The 25930-nt window shown below is 39.2% G+C and overlaps 2 protein-coding genes across 3 annotated transcripts in view; both read right to left on the bottom strand.

Annotated features, from left to right (window-relative positions):
* The window catches only part of LOC134190606 (cytoplasmic dynein 1 heavy chain 1-like), a 69759-nt gene extending 68256 nt beyond the window's left edge, over nt 1-1503 (bottom strand). The window contains exon 1 of the mRNA XM_062659061.1: nt 688-1503. Within this exon, the coding sequence (XP_062515045.1) occupies nt 688-1497 (810 nt within the window). The 5' untranslated portion in view covers nt 1498-1503. The remainder of the gene's footprint in view (nt 1-687) is intronic.
* Nucleotides 1504-2015: 512 nt separating this feature from the next.
* LOC134190698 (uncharacterized) lies at nt 2016-23918 on the bottom strand. Of its 2 annotated transcripts, XM_062659179.1 has the most exons (15): nt 23780-23918; nt 23546-23709; nt 18922-19024; nt 18754-18862; nt 17262-17343; nt 17095-17195; nt 16902-17029; nt 11449-11600; nt 7280-7374; nt 7126-7218; nt 6455-6604; nt 4464-4557; nt 4258-4400; nt 2403-2442; nt 2016-2336 (listed from the first exon to the last, which is right to left on the bottom strand). In XM_062659179.1, the coding sequence occupies exons 1-15, from the start codon at nt 23883-23885 to the stop codon at nt 2232-2234; spliced, it is 1665 nt and encodes a 554-aa protein (XP_062515163.1). In that variant the 5' UTR covers nt 23886-23918; the 3' UTR covers nt 2016-2231. The 2 variants fall into 2 exon arrangements, 1 of the variants encoding a protein (XP_062515163.1); XR_009971670.1 differs by lacking the exons at nt 2016-2336; nt 2403-2442 and adding an exon at nt 6284-6319 and having other exon boundaries at nt 4344-4400; nt 4464-6182; nt 6383-6604.
* Nucleotides 23919-25930: the final 2012 nt, after the last annotated feature.

The following is a 25930-nucleotide window of genomic DNA, read 5'->3' as shown; positions in this document are numbered from 1 at the left end:
ACATACGTACAATTACGTTTTGACCTTTGTCATCTTATGTCACAATCCGACGACGTCACAAGAGACTCGCTAGACATCTCGAAAACATCAACAAAAGGGGAAAATTTTTTCTTAATGTCTTAGAAACTGCACAATGCATAGAACCATGCACGAGTTTCTTTCGGCATCTAGAGCAAAAGTGCCTCATAGGAAACGTGCGCTAGACTCTGTGATCTGTGACGTCTAGGCCGATGAAACTCCCCTGCACTCGTGTGCAAATTTCTCTGGAACAACATTTAAACTGCCCGTTCCTGACATCGGACGGTACATGTTGTTTAGTGGGACGTCGAAAAGGCAAGATATTTTTGCTTATATCCGAGTCTTTGAATTTTAATTGTCCTTAACTAACAATCAATAATGCAATCAGCCTGGGCAAAGAACAGGATCTGTAACGGGATATATTCTACTTTGAGATAATTGATCTCAGAACGAGATATCACTAAACGGGATACAACCCTGAAAGAAATTGTTTATGAGAATTCTTCAGAGATACACTTCATAATACATTAGAACGGGATGACTGAGATATACTTCATGAATGCATACAACGATATTTGACAACTTATTATGTAACAGCGAACATTAGCTTAACATTAACTGAGTAAAAGCATTGTCTATTATAGTGGCGTGCCAAACTGCTGAACTCACCTTCTGTATCTCTCTTATCCATCTGTTCACATCTTTCTGCAGAGCGTTGAGGAAAGTTGAGTCTTCCACCATGTTACCAAAGTCCTGAACTTTGGGTTTACGTTCCTCGTCTTGAGCTTTTTTCACAACTTTTTGCACAACAGGATGAACCACAAGTGTAATCTCCGGAATATCAATATTCTGCTGCAAATGCAGCAGTCCAATCTCAAGCTCACTGATGTTCTTCTGCACGCTTGGAACCATCTTATCTCCATCCCTGTCAGCCTTGCCTGAACTCTGAACGAACGATTTGAAAAACGGCGCAACGACCTCTCGCATGTAAGAATGCAGCGTCTCAAACGGAGAGTCTTCATTCAAATTCACGATGCTCAGTTGCGAATGCAGAGGCTTGTCACCTTCAATGACCGGCCCTCGTTTAACCAAAGCCACAGCCGTAGCATGGCTACCTCGGTAACTCACGCCTACATCAACGTAGTACCTACACCTCGTAGCAGACGCTCCACCAGCTGAGGGGTCCTCTGACTGCGAACCAGTACCACTCTCTCTTTCTTCGGTTTCATCCTTAAGGACAGTGCGCTGAATCGATATTGCATGAGTCTGTGGCTTGGTGATGAACTTGGAGATGACAGCAAGATTGGTAGAGTCAGTGAAGGCCCGGTCGAGGTCAGACGACATGATCGACTCATCGTCTGCTTCTGTAACAAGATGAACAAGTTTCTTGATGTATCGAACAACACTTTCAACACTAGCTGCGTTCAGCAACGATTCGGAGTCTTCTTTGGCTCCTGGAGAGGAGCCGGCGAACTCCATGTCGCTGTCGCCTAGCGCAGCAAAAGTATGAGAAAATACGGGCGCCTTTGCTCATACGGGCCTTAATTTCGGTTGCACATGCACGGAATGAGGGAAGTAAAGTTTTATTATTGTCCAGCTTTCTCAAGGTCTACGGTTGTTAGCAGAAGCCTAGCCTCTCTCAAATGACACTCATGAACGCTACAGATACTGTCAGAAAGTTGGCCATAGCTAGTGCACCACCCGGACGTGGTGTTCGAAATATTACTCCAAAGGTCAGTATCCTGCGCAGTAAACTGAGTCGCTGAACAGCAAAGTGCAATTTGCAGATTTTCAACGACATGTAATTTATTATCTGTAAATACGAAAAAGGCATATTACGGATACAGCCCCATTGCTATCCTGTGGGGTCTCGTCCCGTTGCTGTCCTCTTGTGGAAGGCCCAGTGTCAAGGCTAGGAGTGTACAGTACCTTTAATTAACGTGAAATACGGACTCTCTTGCCTCGGTTATAGACGCTTTCCCGTATACCACTGCACGTGACTGAACGGAGGCTATCACCATGGATATCGAATTAGATCTGCTAACACACATCCTAATCTCTGATGAGTATCCAAAGCCAAATATCTAATTAGCTAAACTACAGTAGACTGTAGTATACTGATACACAGCGTCACTACATCTAACCATTCACACATGATTGACATACACGAGACAACGACAACGCCTAGATTTGACTTCTTCACTAGAATGTTCTCATTTGCTCAGCACAAAATGATCAAAAGGTTCTTTGACATCATTCATGATGTACCAGAAATCGAGATGAGTTGCATTGGCTTCAATTTTGGAGTACCCATGATGCTGTAAATACAATGTTCATAACTAAGTATAGCAACAACAAAGTGTGCGAAAACAGTCATTGCTCACCTTATCTTCTAACTTCACAAAATACTTTGGAGTTACCGGTCTAACAATTAAAAGAAATCAAAGTTAGCATTTCAAGTATGTTTCTAGATAACCTACATTTCTCATTTTCAAACTTCCCGCTATTAATTATTTCAGATTGAGCTCCTTGTCTTATTGAGCCACAAAACCAAACAAGCCTTGACTAACAGTTTGAATATGGTTCGCGACCAGCATTTTACAACACTGCATGAACACCATCAGCATCATTGTAATTTGTCACCATTCTAACATGCATTAATTAATTAATGCATTAATCTATTAGCCACTCTGCACTTTTACTGTTACTGGCTACAAGAGGGCACATGCTACTCCGACCACTGAACAATAACTGAAGTTTGTTATTTACACTCTAATCGATGTTGTGCAAATGCTACCTTTATATTAGAATAGTAAAGTGCATAAAAGTTCATGCCACTGCTTGTCCTCTTCATCAATGTTACAACAATCAATCAGACTTAAGTTAATCATGTCACACTCCAGCACAGATATAATTGTAAACACAATCTGTAAATTTGAAAGTTCAACAACTTTATTGTTTGATATTGAAGTCATGCATAAAAACAACTTGTAGAAAGTTTCACACCAATCTATATACAGTTTGTTTCAATTTCATTCAGATATGCACGATATCACACTTGGCAAAAACGATTTCCTGCATGTGCCTGCCTCTAACAGTAGACTGTGTCAGAGCAATAGATATTTTCCCAAAAACAAATACCCAGTATTCTACACCAAGATCTATTCATATGCACCATTACCTCATAGGTATTTCATGCGCCACGTTTTTGCCAGCGTAACATTTTCTCCATGTTATGTTTTCAGCAAAAAAAGATGGAGTACCAAATCTGCCTCACACTGACATATATCAACAGCAACAGCTACACAGCTGAAGTGACATGTACAATCTGATTAACACTAGAGTCCTCGACAAATGACACCGGCAAGTTCCAGTAATACCTAGGGTCTGTTATAAATTAATTACCTTTACTATGACATGATGAGTTGGTATCTTTTAATTAATGTGAATAGCACACATTAACCAGTGTTCCCGCTGGACACTCGACCAAATAGCCAAAAGCTACAAATAGATGTGTCATGTCACTGGCAATAAAATGGCAATATCTCCTTGTCAATTTGGCTAACTGTTACAGTGTACAGTGTACGCCTTTCCCTAGATCTTGGAAGCACAGTTGCTGCAGAGCGCTAAAAATGACAACTAGCACAATGCATTGGAGCTCCAACTACTAGAAGACGGATCTATCACACATGCTCTATCTATATTCTGCACATAGCACGAGCACTCTCTTCGCATATATGACTAGAAATGAGCACAATGAAGATAACAATCATCGTTCTAAAGACAAACGTGTGAGAGAGAAAAGGCAGCAGCCTGATGGTAGAAACCATGAGAAAGTTAATGACAATGATGCCCTCAATGATATAAAAAGGCCAAACTTTTGATGAGCTTTAAATTTTGTTTTAAAAGACAAGAAGGATGGCTCTGAAAAAAGCTTGACATCTGGTATGTGGACTTAGTCTTACCAAAGACACGTTCCTTTGAGCATAACATTAGTCAGATTAGTACTACATTTTTTATTATTGTGACAATTGATAAATGTTGTCGTCTATTGGACCAGTTTAAATTTGAATCAATGGTTGTCTTTTAGATTGCTAGTTGTTGATGTTTGGGTGATTTCTTGGCTCTGAAATACGGTCCTTAGCTACAAACAAACAAACTCCTTTAGCCAAGTGGCTACTATAAAAAGTATCCAGCGGAAACACTGCCTTAACACAATTATTTTCATATTTCACATACTTTCGATCAACCTCGAGAGTCTGTCCACCCATTCCTATTACAACATGAGTAAGAGCATTTGGTGTACACTTTTTCTGATATACTGGGCATGTCCTTTGATAACTGTGATGATGAGCCCAAAGAGCCAAATCAACAGAATACTCCTGTTTACCAAACAATCAAACATACTTTCAACTCACTTTCAGCACAGGAAAATGCTTGGTTACCTTCAAGAGCGATTCAAGTTCATCCTTCAACAATTCTGCAACAGGATTTTCTCCAGCAGGCATACCGTTATCTGTACTGTCAATGTACATTGGTCTATACACAGCAGATAACTCCAATACAATTAATCAAACAACCACAAAGACTTCCAAATTTCGATAACAATCTACAACACTCTGCAGTAGAGCGTTAACTTCAAGCCTAGACATAATACTCGAGAAAATAAATAATGATAATAATGCTATACAAATAAAATAAGCTAAGATCGATGCTATTGCATAATGTACTTACCATTTGAATTTCTCAAAATACAAGTACTTAACAAATTCAAAGACAGTAAGTATCATTGCAAAAGAGTGGCTGCAGGAAGTCTGTCATTCAACACTCTCAGTTAAAGTTTATCAAACTTCAACAATACATCTACATTACCACTATAATTCATGATTTAACCTTGTTAGTAAAAGCAATGAATAAGACTCTCCCCTAGTAAACACTTAACTGGATATATCTATTACTTCAAATAAATGCCATAAAGTTCATTTTTTGTTAGTGCTCTCAGATGTTGCATTCAAATAAGAGTAGTGTTTAAACAAAAGCAGCATTTATTGATTTTGGAGTTTAATTATTGTAAAACTGACACATTTTGATGAAAGACATTGCTTACTAGTAGGTACAGTCACGTGTCACTTATCCGACGTTCACTTATCCGACACGCCAGTTATCCCACAGGTCAAGCTTGTCACACGGGTGATCACGTGGCTGGTCAGCTGCTTATGTTGTACATCCACGTGCATGTCAGTTGTTTCTTGACACAAGTTTGAGAGTGAGTTCAAGCGTTTCTTCTCGTTGTATTCTACATTCATCTACATCTACATTCATTCTACATCTACATTCAGTATACCTAATGTGGAAAAAAATGTCGTATAATATGAACAATAGTTGAGTTCGTAACAGCTTCAGTTATCCAACATTTTCACTTATCAAACAGAGGTTTGGTCCCAAGGGGGTCGGATAAGTGACCCGCGACTGTGCTAGTATTCTACGTACAAAATTAACTGAGGCGTCTACTGTCTACCTGGTGAAACAGTTATCCGGATAGTCCGAAAGTCTTCACAAATGGCTAGCAAAATTGAAATTTAGATAAAAATTCTTGCTTTGATAAATACAGTTGGACGTTTATTTAGAGCGGTGTATATTTCTAATGCTTTCTCTTCAACTAAGACAACCAAAGAAAGGCAATGTTTCTTCTACGGTGGCTTTTACTTGAAAATTACAGTACTTTATATATAAAACATATTAAATAACAAACCAGAAAATGAAGTTTCTCTACACAGCCAGTGGAAAGTAACTGAGAGACAAACTGGGTTAGAATGACAGAACTAGTCGATGAAGAACAAGAATAACCTGAATCAACTTTAGACCAACTAGAAAGTTAACAGAGGTACCACTATGCATGTTCATCATCAATCTTTGTTTTCAAAACTACAGTAGTCAGAAATACACTCGCCACCTCCAGATAAAGCCTTGAGGTGGTTCATCAAGCAGAAAGTACACTTAACTTGAGCTTGTTTTGTGTGCATATTTTACTACTTTAGAGTGATTGTTGGTAGACACCTATTAGGCCATTTGTAGTACTACTAGTCACCATACATGTACATACAAAATTTTGCGATGTGTCAGTCTCAACTCATTTCTTGTTCATCTGTTTGCAATGGTACACCCTTAACAAGAAATCAATGTCAATAATACTTGCAACCTGTGTTGTGTCAAATAAGATCAATAAGATGCACATCAATGTCATGCAATAACACGTGCACCTTACGTTGCGTCAAGTAAGATGCACATCTGCCAAACATCCCTGACACACAAGTCAACAGATGCAAGCACAAGTGCATTACTGTATAGATATCAGTCCCGTTACCACAAAATTGTAGAAAATGTGTTCCAGGTCTGCACATAGCAATTCCATAAATACAAATATCTGGTACCATACCTATGTCCTGCAAAGATCAGCCATGGTGTTGTCTTACGATCAACTGATGCAAGTTCATTAACCAAGAAGTTGTACTGTGGCGATCCCTTTCTGAATTCATGTTCTGTGCTCATTAAAACAAAATGAATATTGCCATATGAAAACCCATACCTGCAAGGCAAAAGTTAGCATAAGCACTGTTAAAATAAACTGCCCCATAAACTCTAATCAGAATTAGCACGCAATCAGAATCAAGGCTAGAAACAAAACCATCAATGTGTACAAAGTATTAGCCTTCATCGCTGTACCACAAACTTGTTCATATTACAATTACGTGATATGACACAGACAAGCAGTTTCATGTATCTATGTCGCGTGACAATGCCATGCTATGTTTCATAAAAAACTGTAGCTCCTTAAAACAGCTATAGTCAAATATCTGCATGTAACACAAAAAGAAAACATGAGATGGTTGAGAAAATATAGTACTGTTTATACAACCAAATCTGTTTGCTGTTGACATACAATTAATTTAAAGATAAAAAATCTGGAAAGCATAGTCATCAAATCAGTGTAGATAAATCAATAAATCAATAAGATACACTGTCTCCATTTCCAGTTTACAAACAAGGCAATTTACGGAACCTCCCCAAATCAGATATTATGCACACAATGTCTTCAATGACATATACCATGGTTCGTTGAGTGATGGCCTTGGCATTGCAAATCTATAAACGTATGGTATTCCACACTCACCACCAGAGTCCTGACCAGAAAACAACGAACTACAACAAATGTAAGAGTAACATGGCAAGGCAGAAAGTACTTCAGTTGCAAAAGATTCACCTTGGAACAGGAAAGTCAAGTTCATGATTTCCCATGCACACCATATATGGAATCTTGGAAGCAATTGGCTGGATTTGATCAAAAAACTCATCCCACTGCAACACAAGTTGGAATTGCTAAAGTTAGCTAGAGCCAACCTTACTATCTTAATAATCACTAAAAGTGACCTAATGCACAGTACATTATTAACAAGTAATAAATATGATGAACTCAGCAATAAAAATAACTGCTACAAAATCAATAGCACTGAGCACAAACTACAGATATTTGCATCATCAGAACTATACTAGTAGCTCCACCTAAACATGTAACTGGGTGATGTTTTTTCCGGTGCATAATATGTAGTGACTCTTGGAGATAACATATAAACATAACAATGACATATAACAATGACAAAAAAACACTAACAATTAATTAATTAAGTTGTCTTGAATCAATGAACACTTACTCTTACTGCAATTACTGTACATCAATGAATGTTCTTAACAAATGTTCTTAACTAATGTTTGTAAACTGCCACAAACTTTCGTAAGAAATAAATGTTCTTTAAACTTAACTCATGCATCTGAACGTGCATGTGGAAGTGACTCAATATGTCTCTGATTTCTTGGCTTGCAAAAGCCAATTCATTGACAGCTAGTGCATGCAGGAGACTACTCTGAGCCAAGAAAGTCGTTCTGCCTAATCCCAACAATGAAGACAATCATTCAGACAGTGTTGCATGTGCATGCACATGGATATTTAAACTACAAAATAATGTGCATACTTGGGCTACAAAAGTTAGTAAATTCCTTGCAATTTAAACAATTTACAAAATTGATTTACAGTAGTAAAGGACTCACACTGCAACAGTATTACTCATATATACTGATGCAGTGTTACTGCTAGGAAAGTGAAATTTTCACTTTCTGTTGGTCAATCTTGCCTTTGCAATCGTTCGACCATACAGCTACAACTGAAGTTGTCATCATTCCAATGATTGTATCACAAATTAAAGTGACAATTACGGCATTACTATAGTCACTCTAATATTAACTAAAAGTCACTTAGATGGTATATACAGAGCTCTTGTAACAGCTCAGACCTCTTGAATCATTTTTATAACAACAAATACATATGTACAAAACACAAGCATAACATAGTTTAAACGTGTCATGTCTCAGACACTCACTATAGGCTCAGTAATCCAAAAACCATTCTCAAATTTGATTGTCATAAAGTAGGTATAGTTGCCTTTTCAGGTATTACAATGTCTTGCAGAAGGCTTCAAAGTTTGGCCGTGACAACTAATTATATAATAGCATAAAACCTAAAGATCTTATGCAGAAATCTGATGTAACACTACCACTAAATCAAGTTTTGCTAAAGCATAACGAATTTAGTACTAGAGCTAGCTGATAGACCACCTATTCCTTGCACCAAGGCTGATTGTCTATGCATACCATCATAGTGCATTTACTGTTTAGCCATTGCATAAAATTCATAATGAAGCATCAAATAGCTATTTCCAGCCAAAAAGGCATCAGGGCTTAACAATAGATGTTCTCTTGCTTAAGACCCACAGTTGCAAATCTACTGTCATATAACTATGCAAGCCCAAATCTCATCCAAAACTCGCATTTTCTTGCCTCTGGGGTCTTCGTCAGCAACATTAAGTTCATAGACTTCCTATTTCCTGCTTCCAATGTTTTGATGGCAACTCCAACTCACTCTAATACCAAAATCAGCTGTGGCAATTTTCATGTGAACAACAACAACAACAACCACAACAACAACAACCACAACAACAACAGAACCAATTGCTTTACACCTTTGTGCACGTGCATAGAGCAAAATACGCCTAATAACAACAACCAGCTACTTGGCATCACATATACAATCCCTGCCTGCTATAATACACTTCACTCCACTTATGAATTCCATGATGTACTAAATAAAGCAAAGTTTATCATTAACTTAATACTTAATACAAACAACAAAATTCTGTAACTGTTGATAGCCTCTACCTGTTAACATAATAAACATGTTAAACAAACGAACACTAGCTAATATTACTGAAATGTAAACTCAACAAGTGTATCTCTAGACTCAGTATTATTAGCATGTGAAACAAAATCATATGACTGGTCCCATTGCACTGCACAATTAAATTCTGCTGATTAATTAGTATTTGTCAATAAATTATTGACATATGGAAACTTGCTATAATCACATAGTAAATATTGCATGAATAGTGAAGTCCTCAAATTGCATAATTTTCCTACACAAAAATTCTTTTCAGAGTATATCTATAATTAGCAACTCTTGGGCACTAGCCAATGGACTAAAATGAATGAATAAATAAATCATTATTTATATTTCTGTTGCACCTAAATATACATACACAAAACAACTACAGACAAACACAAGACTAAGGGGCCGTCCAAAATTAACAATGTTTTTTTCAAAACAAAACCGTTTCATTTTGTCCTTTACTCACCCATTCACCACCTAATACAAACCTAAAATTGTTACAGCCACTAGTATTTTAGTACTTATCTAATATATTAATTCTTAACATCTAGCAATTGCGTCTATGTCTTTTCTAATACCAGACAACAAACAGGCTACACTCTGCAATATACAGTATACCCTCGATTATCCGAACCTCGATTATCTGGACTTTCGATTATTCGGACAAATTCTGTGTACCCCAACTATTTGCATTCCCGGATAAAGAAACTAAAAAGTTCACTCCGTACTAATACGCTGTAGGTACAGCGTCTCACAAATGAGAGAATACATAATAGAGAACGTACCATAATAATCTAATAAATAGGCAGCTGTTGATGATGACTCTTCTAGTGACACGAATGTATAGTAAGTGTGGAAACAGAGTGTGGTCTAGTACAGTGGAGGAAAATTAGTTGTTATTTATCAACTCTTGATTATCTGGACACTCGATTATACGAACTTCTAACCTGTCTCTGGAGAAGTCCAGATAATCGAGGTTATACTGTATCTGTATCTTTTTGGTCTAACCTGGCAGCACGTGTCCACTGGCCTTCTTGCGCTTGATCAGGTGATAATAAGTCACGCATGTCATGCCACATTCATTTCTACAGTGATAGCCGGGATTCTTTGCATGCTGGGTTGTCGGTTGCAGCTGACCTTCTCCCGCTTGTACGTTTCGTTTCACAGTCTCTGTGCCTTCTCAAAGGACTTCCCATTGTCAGACGGATCCAGCTTCCAGAGAGCCCTAATAATAGCATAATACGGTCCAACGACATGCCCGAAGTTGAAAAAGAAGGATGCCTTCTTTATACGTAATCCAAACAGCATGGTTTGAAACATTTCAAGAATATGACTTACTGCCTACCCAGATGAGATCAACAGCTACTGGATAATTTTCCAATAGTTTTTAATATGAAAGAGACCTTACCCCACCCATCCACTTACTAAAACATTTAAAAAAAAAGATATCGTTAATTTGGACAGGCTCCTAACACAATATGTCCATACAAACATGTACAACATTAATTCCTATGTGCAACATTTTATCTACAGCTAACATAAGTAAACCTCGCACTAAATAAATAACTGACTTTCCTGCTCTTTGTACATATTTTAGTTTCATGTCTTTGGCATTTATCATAGCTTCTTGAAAACTATCATTAAGTCGATCATGAATGCATTCATTCCTCATCCCAAGCCCGCGTCTGACACCCATTCAAAGGCTTAATTAACCATGCATTGACTTTGTCATATACTTCCAAAGATGAGAACTATGTGCAAGTACCAAAAAACGTTTCATGTCTACAATCTTTAACCACACTTTGTCACAGCTCCACACACCACCACTTAAATTTGTTCCAGTATATTTACTGCTCCAAAATTTTTCTAATTTTGGCCTCTACCATATGTCGAGGTTGTAGAAACGAATCATGCCTAAATGCCTGAAACATCTGTGCATAATATTTAGTATCAGCCCAATCTTCAACTAATGACAAATGATATAAATAAAACTGAATGCTACAATTTAAACAGCTCAAATGTATTTCTACTATAATGGCAAGCAAATCACACGTCATGAATTAACTGCATAACACAGAATTTACACATATTCAATTATTTCAAATTACAGTAACATTATGCTACATCTACATTAAGAAAAAACATCGTCCACATACCTCGGCTGCATATCCAACAGCATAGCTAATGTCCCCTATGTGTAGAATAAGGTCAGTATCATCCAGCTCGCTTAAAATGTTAGCTGTGGTGTTGAGTGATGGTTGCTCTTCCCAGTGCTGGATACTACCGTCAACTTGGCCATTACCCATGTCTATACATTTTAGCAATTCAGCATTATAGAATATCTAACCAATAACATTAATTAATTAAGTACATACTACCAAATGCACAACCAGTGACTACACAATTGCACATGAAACCCAAGAAAAAGTGATAATATCTGTAAATTGGTATCTCTAAACGACATACAATATAGCACTTGACAAGTCAAAAAAATAATAACTACCTACTCATAGCCTCCTGTTTCAGAACAATTACAGAATACACGTAACAGAATAAAATGTAAGTTCAATGAATCTTCCACCTACCACCGGTGACCTATTCCATAAATACGGGAACCAATCCAGCTAGTCCAGCCATGACTAAACTTTCAAAATTTATACTTCTACTATGAACTACTTGCGACAGATTCTCAACCTGATGCATTAGCTGAATTAATCAGGGTTCTAGCCACGCATGCTAAGGCCGTTACACCTTCAGAACTGCCCACTACGCCTCCAACATACTGGATACGCATGTAGTAGGTACTGTACACCACACACGCACTGTGCACTCCCTCTCCAGAAGTTATGACAAAGGGGAGAGACTAGCTACTAAGTGTTCGTTCATTACCTGTTAAAATGTTATCAACAGACTGATAATGAGGGGAAAGGTGGAGACTTGTCAATCATGAGTCTCTAATTGCATACCTATAGTATTATAATTATTGGATTTGTTGCCTGGTAATAGTAATGAGACAGATTCCTAGAGCGTGGTAGAGTACATGTAGGCATCCTAAACACTCCCCCAAACCAGCAGTAATTTGTAAATTTTATTTCAGAAATTTGCACAGGCACATACATGCCATGCCCCCACACACAACTTTTTGTGACACGCCCATAGCGCTGCGCCATCCAAAAATCCTGGCTAGAACACTGTTAATAATATAAGTTATTGCATGACTAGGGTGCTATATGGCTTTTGATACCACATGACATACATGTGAGCTTCTGATCAATACCGCACCACTCACTTATTGAGTAGTTTGCACTTTCCGTACAATAACTCACATACACCATGTAATTAGACATTTGTAATAGACTGCACATCACATGACCACGGCATATGTTAAAATATTTACTTGTCCAGCAAACAACTTTGCTTCTGAAAGTAGTAGTTTCCCATTCTTGTAAATTCTCATGTTTATCAGGTGCATTAAATGTGTCTATTGACACCTACTAATACAAACTAGAACACTTACCTTTCATGCCCCACAATGTTTATACAATCAATAACAATGACACTTGTTTATGTTGCATTTATAATAACACAAGTAGCACCCATCAAATTCATCTTCAGCAACTGCTACTAAGTTATTGTATAGAAACGCATACGTTTGATGTAAAATGCACCAGAAAAAGCTTGGCTCTATGGCACTAATAACTAATTACTATAATTTCACACTTTTTGATAAAACCGTATTTATGGTAAGTTTGGTGGCTGCCCTTACCTAAATTTGTTCCATACACACAACATTTGACATATACATATGTGCGAAAATATCTATTAGATCAATCAGCTTGTGAATGCATGGCACAATAACCGTTATAGCTATAGCATCACCAAATTTGAGTAACAATGCTACTGTTGATATAGATAAACAATTTCAAGCATTCTTGCTTATTCGCAGTTGTTATAAGCAGTTTGCATTTCGCAGAGAATTGTATAATCTTCCCAATTAAAGTTAATGCAAAGAAATCAGATACAGCACTAATACAATGTTTATAGAAAACAAATTATTAAAGCTCTAGAGTAACACAAAACCACAACTTCTGGCTCCATAAAAAATACAACTGGACGACCACCAAATGATACCCATATTGTCGCAAATAAAAAGCCGTGCTTATTTCTGTATAATCCAAATTGGAATTCAGGCTAATACTTAAAGACAGGCATATATTCAAGACAGGCTTATATGCCATTCAAACACGCTAAGATATAGACATAACAACCATGCATATACATGTACTGCTTGAAAATGCAAGACTACCATGAGATGCCAGTTTCAAAAGTGTCAGCTGAATCTTTGTCATCATTGTCAGTGTCATTGAACGCTGCACGCATACGCCGACACATGCGTCACGTGCACATGACCCCTCGCGTCCGCTTGCTGTGGGTCTTAAACAAATGATCAGCTTATAAATGTGACCGTCTTGTAAACTGCATGCCTAATTCTATTGGTACATTTTTAATACGTACAACTCTTTCTTTCAACTTGGGGTGTTATATGCCTGGCATAATGCAAGATGATGCAGAAATACCTTACTTTTGCACATGTACCTTCTGCTAATGCCTTGGCTCTGCCAACCCTAATGGATTTCAATCAAAACATGATGCCAACTTGGCAGTCCAAGTTTGGAAAACTCTACTGAACTTGATTCAGATGCGCAGGCATGCAATAAACATTCCACATACATTATAGCCTAGTTCACAATACACCTTGCTCGTCACGTCGTCTCGCGTCAAAGGAGGCCATTTCCGACGTGATGCAATGCGATGCGACGTGTTGGATAGAATTTTTTCCTATTCCAGCACGTCACGTCGGAAACGGCCTCCTTTGACGCCAGACGACGCAACGCGAGGTGTATTGTGAACCAGGCTTATGCTTGAACTTCAAACAACGGGACCGCATACTTAACACTTTGGCAGCCATTGTTTCAATAAATCGTAGTTTCTAAGAGGCAAGAAATAAGTGCTTTTGTTAGTACGAGTAGAACCAAAGACAGCAACTATTACAGATCACCAAGAAAGTAAGTCATTCCTAGATCATCATTGCTCCAGGGGGAACACGTACCCCAAGTAGGAAGTTCAAATCTCTGTCCAGTAAGGCGTAAAGAAAGATTTGTACCAATAAAATCAGGACAACCTGCACCATCATCAGAACATCACTTGTATCTTCATGAGAGTTTCCATTTAAAAAAGAACATGTGACTAAGTCAACCAATGCTATCAATTAATCAAGGCCTATTTTAGGTCTAGCATTTTTGACAAAAGAAATGCCTATAACAGGCCTGGCACTAAGACTTTGTGACCAGCCGAACAAATCGTTCTTATAAAGTCATGCTCACCAAACAGACAGCCTTATTGTCCAGAAACTACATGCAAATAAGTTTGACACTGCCAAGCTCACGTGAGTCTGGAGACGAGGCTAGACTAGAGTACATTCTTAGGACACTGTCCATATTATTGGCCATGAGTAACTGGGGGGGGGGGGGGGAGGGTAAAATCTACACAGGCAATCACCAAGGAGTGTGACAGAAAACGAACACTCGGTGATAAGAGGTATCCAGAAACGACTGCGACAAAACGTCCAGGAATCATTGTTGTCTTATGATTGGGCGTTCTCACACACAGGGTTACAATAACAGTAGTAATAATCAGCGAGTGGAGTTATGATACCTCTACTCCAACCAACTTGCATTCACACTACACTAGGATTATCACATGCAGAACCCTAGTAGTATGAATACACAAAGTGGATCGATGGCTTGGCAGAAAATTCAATCGCGCTAGATCTCTCTCTAGACAGTACAAGGAGAGAAAGCATGACTTTTGAGTCATCAGAGCTTCCTTGTCAACCAGCTGCTGTTGCTTCTTCTTGTGATGTTCATGAAGACTCATTGCCAGAAGCTGTTTTACTCTTTTGTCATTTCAAGCTCTCTTGTCGATTTGAAGTCTCTGCTAGAGAGTAGAAAGAGGCAACGCCGATAGCAATAGCAAAGTGTGCTCTGCATATCGCATATCGTATATTGGGTTTTGTCTCCACTTAACTCCGATTCAATTCTACTCCAAGTTAGAGTCATCTTGACTTTCAGTTAACCACAGCCTTAACCCGGGATAACTTGGGGTTAGTAAACTTGCATTCACATCACCTGGGTAATTGAAGTCTAACCCAAAGTTAACCCGAGTTAACATCGTGTGTAAACATGCGCATTGGGTTCCTTCTATTCATAACCTTGCGTACCAAAAACGTTTAAACAAAGTGTCCAGGCAATTCTTGTCGGACCTGACACAAGCTAAAATTGGTTGGAAATGTCCGATGTCCGGCCGTTATTTCCAGATCAGCGATAAGGTAGTCAAATTATCAATCTACCATTGTAATTAATTAATTAACTTGACGGCAAGCAAAACATTGTGGTGATAGCAGTTTCTTCCAAGTAAAGCCCTGTCCACATTAGACCAGAATGGATCGCAATCGAATCGCAATCCTGCTGATCACAATCTGCTCAGGCTAACAAGCGTTCACTCTGCCCTTTGAAAATGACACCTCAGCCTCATTTTTGGCATCATGTGACTGATGACCGATATGTACGAGTGGGTTCTTTGCTTGTGGAAAGTGCTGATACAGCGACGTAAGGTGAGCGAGAACAAAGACGAGTGAGGAGGGTTAGATGTTCCGAGTACACGCGCAGCTAGCCTCAAACTTCCAGACCAGAGAGTGTGCGAAGCGCGTGAACTCTAGTCTGGACCAAGTCAATACTAAAATGATTTCGGAAATAGGCTTCTAAGCCAAGCAGCTCCTTAAAACTGGAATGTCGGTTGTAAATTCTGATTGGTTTAGCAATAATTGGTTATGCTAAGTACACTAAAGCTAATTGCGCGCGTGTGAAATCCTGTGGGCGGCTAAGTGCACGCCAGAACAGTGATTAGACTCTGATGCACGCACATATCTTAGTTTTAGTTTCAGCTTCAGTTTTTCGATATTTTCAAGCTTGTGGTGACAGAACATGCACAGCAGCGTCGCTAGACCATCAACTTTGACAACTGGTCGAGCGGTATAGTCTCGCCAGTCGAGCGGTTAGACTAGCTAGCGGTCTGCTGAAGAATCAAAGAGTTGTCGTTTCATGCCGTCCAAAGATATCGCCGCAAACACGGCAAACGTCTCTTCTTTGTTCGTCAGATATCATGGCATTTACAAATGATATGTTGATCTAGGTAAAGCGATCCTACGCTGTTAGACTACCATTTAGCATCGCTTTTGATAAGTACTTCCAAAATCATTTTAGTATCAACTTGGTCCAGACTAGAGTTCGTGCGCTTCGCGCACTCTCTGGTCTGGAAATTCGAGGCTAACGTGCAGCGTACGTGGAGGTAACGCCCACTATTTCTAATTGGATCCAACTGATCATGATTGAAACCACCTCGTGATGTGGATTGGATTTATCGAGATCGGATCGCAATCCAGTTGCCAGTGTGAACAAGGCTTAACTTTGCATCAAACCATCAAAGAAGATAATCTCACAACAATAAACAAAATCTTTGGATTAGCTACAGTAACTACTTCATTATTTACCTCCAAATGCAATCAGACGAGTTCGCTGTGTTCCATCAGGTGTCGGTGCAGCTACAAAAGAGAATTCCAAACTCCATCCATACTTCTTGTCTCCCACTTTGTAGTAATATTTTACACCACTTTTTAGTCTGCAACATAAACATTTACAGGTCACTATCACAAGCAAAACGATAGGTGTACTATTGTTCCATACTGTATCATATTTGCTTGAATAAGCCACCCAGGTTCATGCCATCCCACAGTACTTGCTGGAGCACCACACATATGACTCACATTATAAGTTCTGTACGAAGCCTATTGACCCTCAAAGGTTCATTTGCCATACACTACAGTAAATTAAGTTCATAGATTGATACTTACACGAGCAACGCTTGGATGATGACCAGGTGTAGTTCCCCAAATGACTAGAGGCTCACTGACCATTCCACTCACCCATGAAACACTATATAGAAAACAAACATTTGTCATAATGTTGTTATGTTCTTTGTTTAAATACAGTATTTATAAGACTAACTTTCAGTAGCTATAATTGATGATGAGACACCACAACATTCACAAAAACAAATAATAACCATTTGACAAAGTCCAATGACTGTCATTCTTCTGCTACATACATCCTCACAATAAATGACTGATCTGGAGCCTCCTCCCTGTGAGCTTTCCAATAATGTTGAAATCAACTCACTAGGACGTCCGGTTTAGGAGATACGAGTTTTCCCCATGTATTCTCTTATTCGGGAATATACTTTACAATTTTTGGACTAAGCGTTAATTCTGGAACAGACTTGTGCACGCAACATGTTGCTACTGTGTTTTGTTATTCTGATAGTAACTTGTAATAATGTGAGAAATGCATCAGATTAATATTACTCACATCAGTAGAAATTAAGGCAAAGAGGTGCACTTACAGCAATTGCAGTATGACAAAATTGCTATAAAAAATCAGCAAATGTCAAAATTATGCAGGCACCATTATAGCTTTCAATGAGACAGATCAACAACAAAAATCAACAGGTTATCCACATTGGGTTGAATTAATTATGATGTACATCTGATAGACATCATAACACAGCTGAGCCTACCCACATGCACACATGCACACAAAGGATATTAATTACTATTGTAGTACAGTATATAGATATAATGCGACTCCAAGTTCCGACAATAATATGGAAATTGTGAATTCAAAACAAGACATTTACAGTAGAAACAATGTGTCAGAGGATCTTCACTCCATGACCTATTCACGTAATGTGTGATACAAACCCCAAATTTAATTTAATTAAATAAGGCAAACTTGACCTGTTATAAAGCATTAGAAACTCAGTATTATACAAAAACATCTCCATAGCAATTTGGAAGAGTATGTCTACTGTATGTATTAATGTTGCTGCTAATCATGACTCATGTTTCCACAACCCATAGTCAATGCATTGCATACATACTAATAAGATATAAACAGTGTAAACCCCCAGCTAAACACTCATATTTGCTCCAAATAATCATCAGTACGTCTTTCAGACAAGTCCGACATACAACATAATAGTTTCCACTTTATCGCAAGTTTCCGCAATTAGTCATTGTTTGTTACTACATTGTCTCTGTAAGCTGTAGAGATTTGCACAAACTAAAACACCACCACCACCACCACCACCACCACCAACAACAACAACAACAACAACAACTCACAACAAGATTTAAAATAACGATGACCAAACAAAACCAGATAGACTGTAGTTTCGAATAACATGCTAGAAGTGTACAAGACTGCTATCGACGTATACACTATAGTCTAGTGACATATTGACTCTGACTGAAGTTAGCTAGATATCCTTGATTGTCAGCACAGTACCTCATTGATGATGAAGAATCAGTTAATGCCAGATGAACTTGAGTAGGTTCATTAGGATTCTTAAAAGTCACCACATTTGATACAGCAGCCAAAATGGGAAACTTAGTTCCTATAACACAAGAAATATCATTTACATCAAACATATGAATCTACAATATCTATATCTACCATTTCGTAAAAACTTGAACGCAATGTCAACTCTCGTGTTAACTAATCGAAATCTCACAGTTCCACTGCCATTCGTCATGTGTGATGAACAAATGTTTGCAAACTAACAGCACAACAGAGAAATCACAACAGAACAGCCAACAGGTTTCCAGCAAAAGAAACATATACATGACATACACTATATTACTGTATTACTATATTACTACAACTTTCAAGCATGGTAACATAATTCTGCTCATACACAAATCCAACATGCTTTCAAAATTCTGTATATAAAAATCAGCTTTCTACATCATGAGTGTAGTGTTTAGTCCAACCAGTCCAACCATATATCTAAGCCTGACTGATTTTAGATAAATGCATTTTTGCCAGACACTCATTGGCACCACCTTCCATTTCGCCGGACGATCAATACTAATTCCAGCAAGACTCTAGCTTTAGACATGAGTTGAAATTGATTGAAACGATTGCTTTCGTCATCTAGTAGAGATCCTTAAGTTAATGTAGAGATGTTCTATTCTTACCCACAATGGATTGATACGTACATACAGTTATTCCTCACTCATATAACTTAGAAATTGCTATAGTCTAAATATCTAGTACACAGAATTCGGTCAAAATTCCAATTTTTTTCAACGCTATAACTATAGATTCTACACGTGTTTGTCTATCGCTTTTACTATCTAACTTGTGTATCTAAATACATATTGTATCAATTACACACAATATCTATGGTATCCGTGGTTGGCAACTCGTGTTACATAACGTGGGCATTACCCTTCATGTTTGTGCATACTATGGCAGCATGCAAGATTGGATGCTCATAAATTTCCAGGTAGCGTCACTTGAAATACGTTTCTGTTTGTTTGTGATTAAACTAATCAGGGCTCAAAAATCAGTCCAACTAGTTGTCGTCATTTGCGAGTTTCCAAAAATTTTAGGTCGTCAAAATTTTTAGTCTAGAATGTCATGTTGATATTAATCATGGTGTTTAGTGGTATGCCGCCATTCTGTACAATCTTCTAAAATTCAGTGCAGTGCAAGCATATAGCGCAGTATTCCCACAATGGCATGCAACCGAAAGTATCCAACACATTACTGCTGAGCCAATGGATACTACGTGTTACACTAGACATAGCTAGACATCTTTACAGAGGCAAGAAAGGACAATAGTGATAGCTGATTGAATATATGTAGTGTCTCAGTTGTGTAAAGTAGACAAGAACATTACACTGCTTAACAACACATATTTGTACACGAAAGTTGTCTGTTTCTTGCTACTAAAATCATACCTACCTATTTCAACCCACAGGATTTAGCAGTCAGACAGAATTCTCATTTAGAGTTATATCCCATTCAATTATATCCCATTCTAAGAAATTAGCAAGAATCGAGTAGCCCAATGAATGCAAATTTATATATCGTTGCATGAGTATCCTGTTCTAATTTATCATGAAATGTATCTCTGAAGAATTATCAGCCAGACAGACTTCTCATGAAGAATTTTGTTGAGAGTTATATCTCGGTCAATGGTATCCCATTCCAAGACTACTGATTGTTATATAGCTATTATCCCATTGAAGACAAAGAAAACGTAACAGAGTGTCCCGTTTCCAAAATTCCCGTTGATTGGATTATTGATTGGCTAGTCTCGTTAGACACCGCGTTACTTCAAAGATGTTGCGAGGAACAGGTGTATCGAACTTGGCATCTATTCTACACTAATACCATTCGGAAACCTGAATAAAAACCGTGGGTGTCACGTGAAGTAACGTCCTCACCTGACCAGAATAATCCGGTCCTCATCTAACCAAGTCACGACTCGTGCTGACTCTCGCCATTTCGACAGTCCCGCTGAAAGTCGTCACTTTGAAGACATTGCTGGCGTTGCAGGGAACAGGTGTAGCGAATGTGGCAACTCTTCGACAGGCATAGACGGGTAAACGAAGTCACATGCGGTTACATGTTCACCCGGATAATCCATTCCCCGTATATAACCAAGTCATGACTCGTGCCCACTCTCGCCATTTCGACAGTCCTGCTTAAGTTCAAAGACGTTGCTGGTGTTGTGGGGAACAGGCGTATCAAACGCAGCAGCTCTTTGACGGGTGTAGACGGGCAAACTACTGTTGGCGCTTCTTTTCAAGACCCGGATATTAAATATCTTCCCTCTCCCGACGTCGCCTGCAATAAACGACACACTCAGAAGGTACCATCCGACGTCGGGAACGGGCAGTTTAAATTGGGTGCAGATCCGCTACGCCGTTACAGAGATATTTGCGCGCAAGCGGAGGCAGGTTCCGTTGACCAGAAATCATGTCGTCGCAGGAGGATTACGGAAGACGACGACAGCTTCACTTTCAACTGCTAGACATTCGGTGTGCGCAAGGCAAATTCGGTGGAGATCGGACATGCCCTTATTTTTATCCTGATTTACACACAAACACACACACACACACACACACACACACACACACACACACACACACACACACACACACACACACAATGGACAAATGTCAAGCCCTTCACGTCATTCATGAATGACGTCAACCTTAAGGTTAGTTGCGGAGATAGCTCCCCTGCCTCTAGAGACAGGGCCTCCATGCACTACGTGGAAGCTTAGGGCCAGCGCTACAATCCACCTGGAGCTTGGCCAGAGTCATCCAGGGGCACTGACTATGGCGCAGCTTTGGGACTGGACACCAAGGCCCACAGGTACCCGTCTGCTGCATGATGTTACTGCCAAGCCAGAATTCATGTCCACCCCAGTCAATGACCAGGTACTCATTTATAGTCCTGAGTCAACAGAAGCAATTGTGTGTAAGTTTCTTGCTTAAGGAAATTATGCCATAGATCGCCATTACTGTGACTTGAACCTGTAATCCTGCAAAGTCCCGGATGTTTTCATTCTCCAAATGCACTCTCTAACCAACTGAGCTATTGCACGACACAAAGACACACAGACACAGACACACACAGACACAGACACACACACAGACACAGACACAGACAGACACACACACACACACACACACACACACACACACACACACACACACACACACACACACACACACACACACACACACAGCTCTCCTTTATGTGTATAGATAGACTATCAAGAAAAGCACTAGATAAACTTCAAACCAGCTGGCATTAGATTGTTAAAGTTTACCCTTAGCTGCTTAATCTTTCAATATAATTTTTATTTCAATAAAGTGTGTTTTGTCAAAAGATTAATTCTGTTTAAAAACAAATAAGTGAGACTCAGTATAGACTCAAGACTAACCAGATCTGTGCTCATTGAAACTTGCCCATCACAACACAAACTAATGAGTGCATGACCAGTGTAACTGAACATGTTTGAAAGCCAGAGCAAGCTTCCCTGGCTTGTCATATGTACAACCCTGGTAAAGCAATTATCAACACATACAGTTGTTGCAAACTTCTAAAGGGAACAACCTATGGCAGGTATGGTAATTCTCTTGGTAAGTAACCTCCTGAATCTAGGAAAAGTAATGTTAGATACACTTCAGGACCTGCAACATTTTGCAAATAAACGGTCACACTTTTAAATCAGCCACCTCTGATAATGACCGTCACATCTTCTCAAAAAGTGCTTGACACGGCTGTTACCTTATCAGAAGCATCTAAGGTAAGAGCTTAAGTATACATTATATATACAAGATCAGCAAGGTGTACAAAAGTGTCCAAACAATATTGAAGACTTAAACACCACTGTTGATTCCATGATGAACTACCAGAACATAATCGATAACATCAAAAAACTGAAGAGACTAAACATTTAATTAGGCTTTTTCAACCTCTTACAGTCTCTTCTAAATTCACAAGAGCCATTCAACTACATCATATGTTTCTGGAAGGCTCTTCCAACCTTTGGTTTGCTCTCTAGTAGCTCTGCAGCTGCATAAGAAGAATGCATAGTTTCTTAAACTCTCAAATTCTTTTGGTAGAACACAATCTAATGCAACCCAACTGGTTTTCCAGACTCTAGCAGACCTCTCGCAGAAGAAGGCTAACCAATGCACCCTAATTGACACCCAGAATATGATCCACCAGACACATATCATGTGCACTGCACATGCAATCCCATAGACTAGGGGGTTCAGTGTTACTCTAAGCTTAGTGAGTTAAGGCTTCTTTCCTAAGTTATAAATAAAATTCTTTGTATAGTCTTGCTTATTTGATGCATACTGTAATCTACAGTCATGCACTATCTGCTAGTCTGAGCTCTGCATTATACATATAGGTACACCAGTTTTGGCCAGACACTGTTCAATGTCCTGGCACTATCCAGTACTCTGCTATTTAAGTACTACAGTACCAGCCCCAACCCTGAAAAAAACAATTTCAGTAGAATTGTTCACTAATTGTTTGTCAGAGCTGCACCTATTTCTTCCTCTTTCATTGGAAACTGTATGTAGAGAGTAATTGGTGAAAGCGAAACTTCCAGGCAATTTTACAAAGATATCCTCGAGAATTAATTAATTAATTAAATACAAAAACCAGCGGCTAAAATTTAGAATTAAATAGTCCATAAATTTGATCAAAGCGACAGCAAACAATTTCTTCGGTTGCTGGTAAGTTACAGCCGTCTGACCTGGTACTTAACCGGCGCCGAGGCATTCGGGTCAGCACTGGCAGGCTCGTATACACCAATCCAGTCATCACCGGACGGTGATGCAACACCTTTCCAAGTGACTGTCACCCAGCTGCCAGAACTCTGCAAAACTGTTGGGTCCGCTTGCACCTTAATATTGGGATCTGAAATAAAAGTACAACAAAGGACATCGCAGGTAGAACGAATCTCCTAGTTGTGGTTAGTTTCACGTACCGATGTCTCTTATGGTCTCAGTTACACCCAGTTTCGACAACGGATGGATAAAAACATGGCTATCACAAGCAGAAAAGAGCAACAAAAAGTAGAGAAATCGAAACATACTCCTAATCCTGTGACACCGGGCGCGTGCTTTATGTTCTAACGCGCGTTAGCCTAGTTTAAGCCAAATTTACATAATCTAATTTACTACTGGTAAAGGAGAACGGTCTGTCTGTCTGTTGTGTGTGTGTTCGTATGTAGGAGAGGATCTCGCTCTGGGAGAGTGCGACAGCAGCCGAATATTTTAACGGCTCTCATCTGGTCTCGCACAGCAAACTCCTCCCGTTTTGATATCTACCGTGTTGTATTTGACGAACGTGTGTGTCAACTGCGGTGGTATGAAGTGAAAAGGAGAAACACCTGGCATGTGTTGCAGTAGCGACTCGCACCTCTGCAAGATCCACCGCTCTTGCTGAAATCATTGTTTTCAGAAAGTACAAATCAGCTTTTTTTCTTTCAATTGACAAAGGGGTGCAAGAAAATTAGGGAAGCACATGGTTGGAATCCTTGCTTCAAAGTGCAAGGTCAAGGATACCACCTTATTGAAAGTCTTTGTTCATTGCGGAATGGAGCGTCCAAATTTGCTCAGATCTACTTTCTGGGTGATGCTGAGACACAGTCACAAGCAAGCAAGGCATTGTTCCTGGTTTGAGGGTAGGGATCATTCAAGACCCACAGAGCTTGCTTCACAGCATCAGCACCTATGTGCAGAGTTTCAAGGTAGCCAAAGATGTTCTCACTCACCATAAGCATCCCTAGCAAGGTGTCACCGTGATCTTACCTAGAACTCGTAAACTGGAGGACCAGGGTACATGCATGAACGTAGGATGCCATGTGCTATGTTAGAAAGTTTGGTAGGCCTTCTCTCTTTATCACAATGACGTGTAATCCTGGCTGGAAAGAAATCACTGATGAAATGCTGCCCAAGCAGACAGCACAACATCGTCCAGATCTAATTGCACGTGTCTTCAACCTAAAAAGAAAGGAACTCATCAAACAGCTGACCAAGCACTGCATCTTTGGCAAGACTATTGTGTTCCTGTGTTCCATTGAGTGGCAGAAGCGTGGTCTGCTACACGCTCATATTTTAGTGTGGTTATCTGCAGAGCACAGCATTCATGCTGATGACATCAATGCCGCTATTTCTGCAGAGTTGCTTGACCCCAATTCTGACAAGGTGCGTTTTGATATAGTCATGACGAACAGAAGGAGGCGGCTGGATGTTGCTGTATATGCATACAAACATGCAAAAGGTCAACTAATCTACTTCTTGTGGGTCTTCTACCGATCCCATTGGATATTCTCATCAGCTTTTGAATAATCTTGGCATAGGACACAGGTTTGTCTTTGCAATTATATTGAGTGGTTGCAATTTACCTCTGGTGACCACGTGCACATTTTACCCTCTTAGTTGGGCTTATGAGTTGAGGTTCTGTTGCACCACTTCAGCACACAATCGTGTTATTTCATTCTAAGACTACCAATAACAACGTTCTAAACAGCGCATGTGATGGCAAACGTCACTACACGGTCAACGATTGGGAGTATGAACTAGTCACAAGTCCTAGATCTGTATGCTAAAAAATTTACCAACTTCTAATCATTGATTGTTAGAATTAATAGTGAGCTGTTATCTGGACATTCTGTACATTGATCTACCTGCTCAACTACATCTATCTACGCAACAAGACAAGTTATGCAACGAATCCTTCAAGGTGTACCGGGAGTAGTTTGCTATACCTATAGACAATATGCTAACGCTTCAAGTTATGGCTGTTTGTTCTACCTTCTTGTGGTGGAATCATACGGAGTGTGACCTGCACATAGTCTGGAGGTGTTGAGACCAATTGTAAAGAAGTCTTCTATCATCTGGCTTGTCTCTGAGCCAAGCTTCCAGGCAATTTCATGAACAGTTATCTGTTGGTTTTTGGCAGTATAACTCAAGAATGATTAGTGACAGATTTGACCTCGTGATTGTTGACTATCTACCTAATTATTGCGATATTGCGACTTAGACTCTTTGTGCTTCCGTCCTTCGGGCGGATATGTGTTATCTGTGTTATCTGTATTATATACAAATATTATATATATGTATGTATGTATGTA

This window comes from Corticium candelabrum, chromosome 15 (assembly GCF_963422355.1).
Source record: "Corticium candelabrum chromosome 15, ooCorCand1.1, whole genome shotgun sequence".
In the NCBI taxonomy this organism is placed as follows: Eukaryota; Metazoa; Porifera; class Homoscleromorpha; order Homosclerophorida; family Plakinidae; genus Corticium; species Corticium candelabrum.
This window is presented reverse-complemented; position numbering and strand designations above follow the sequence as displayed.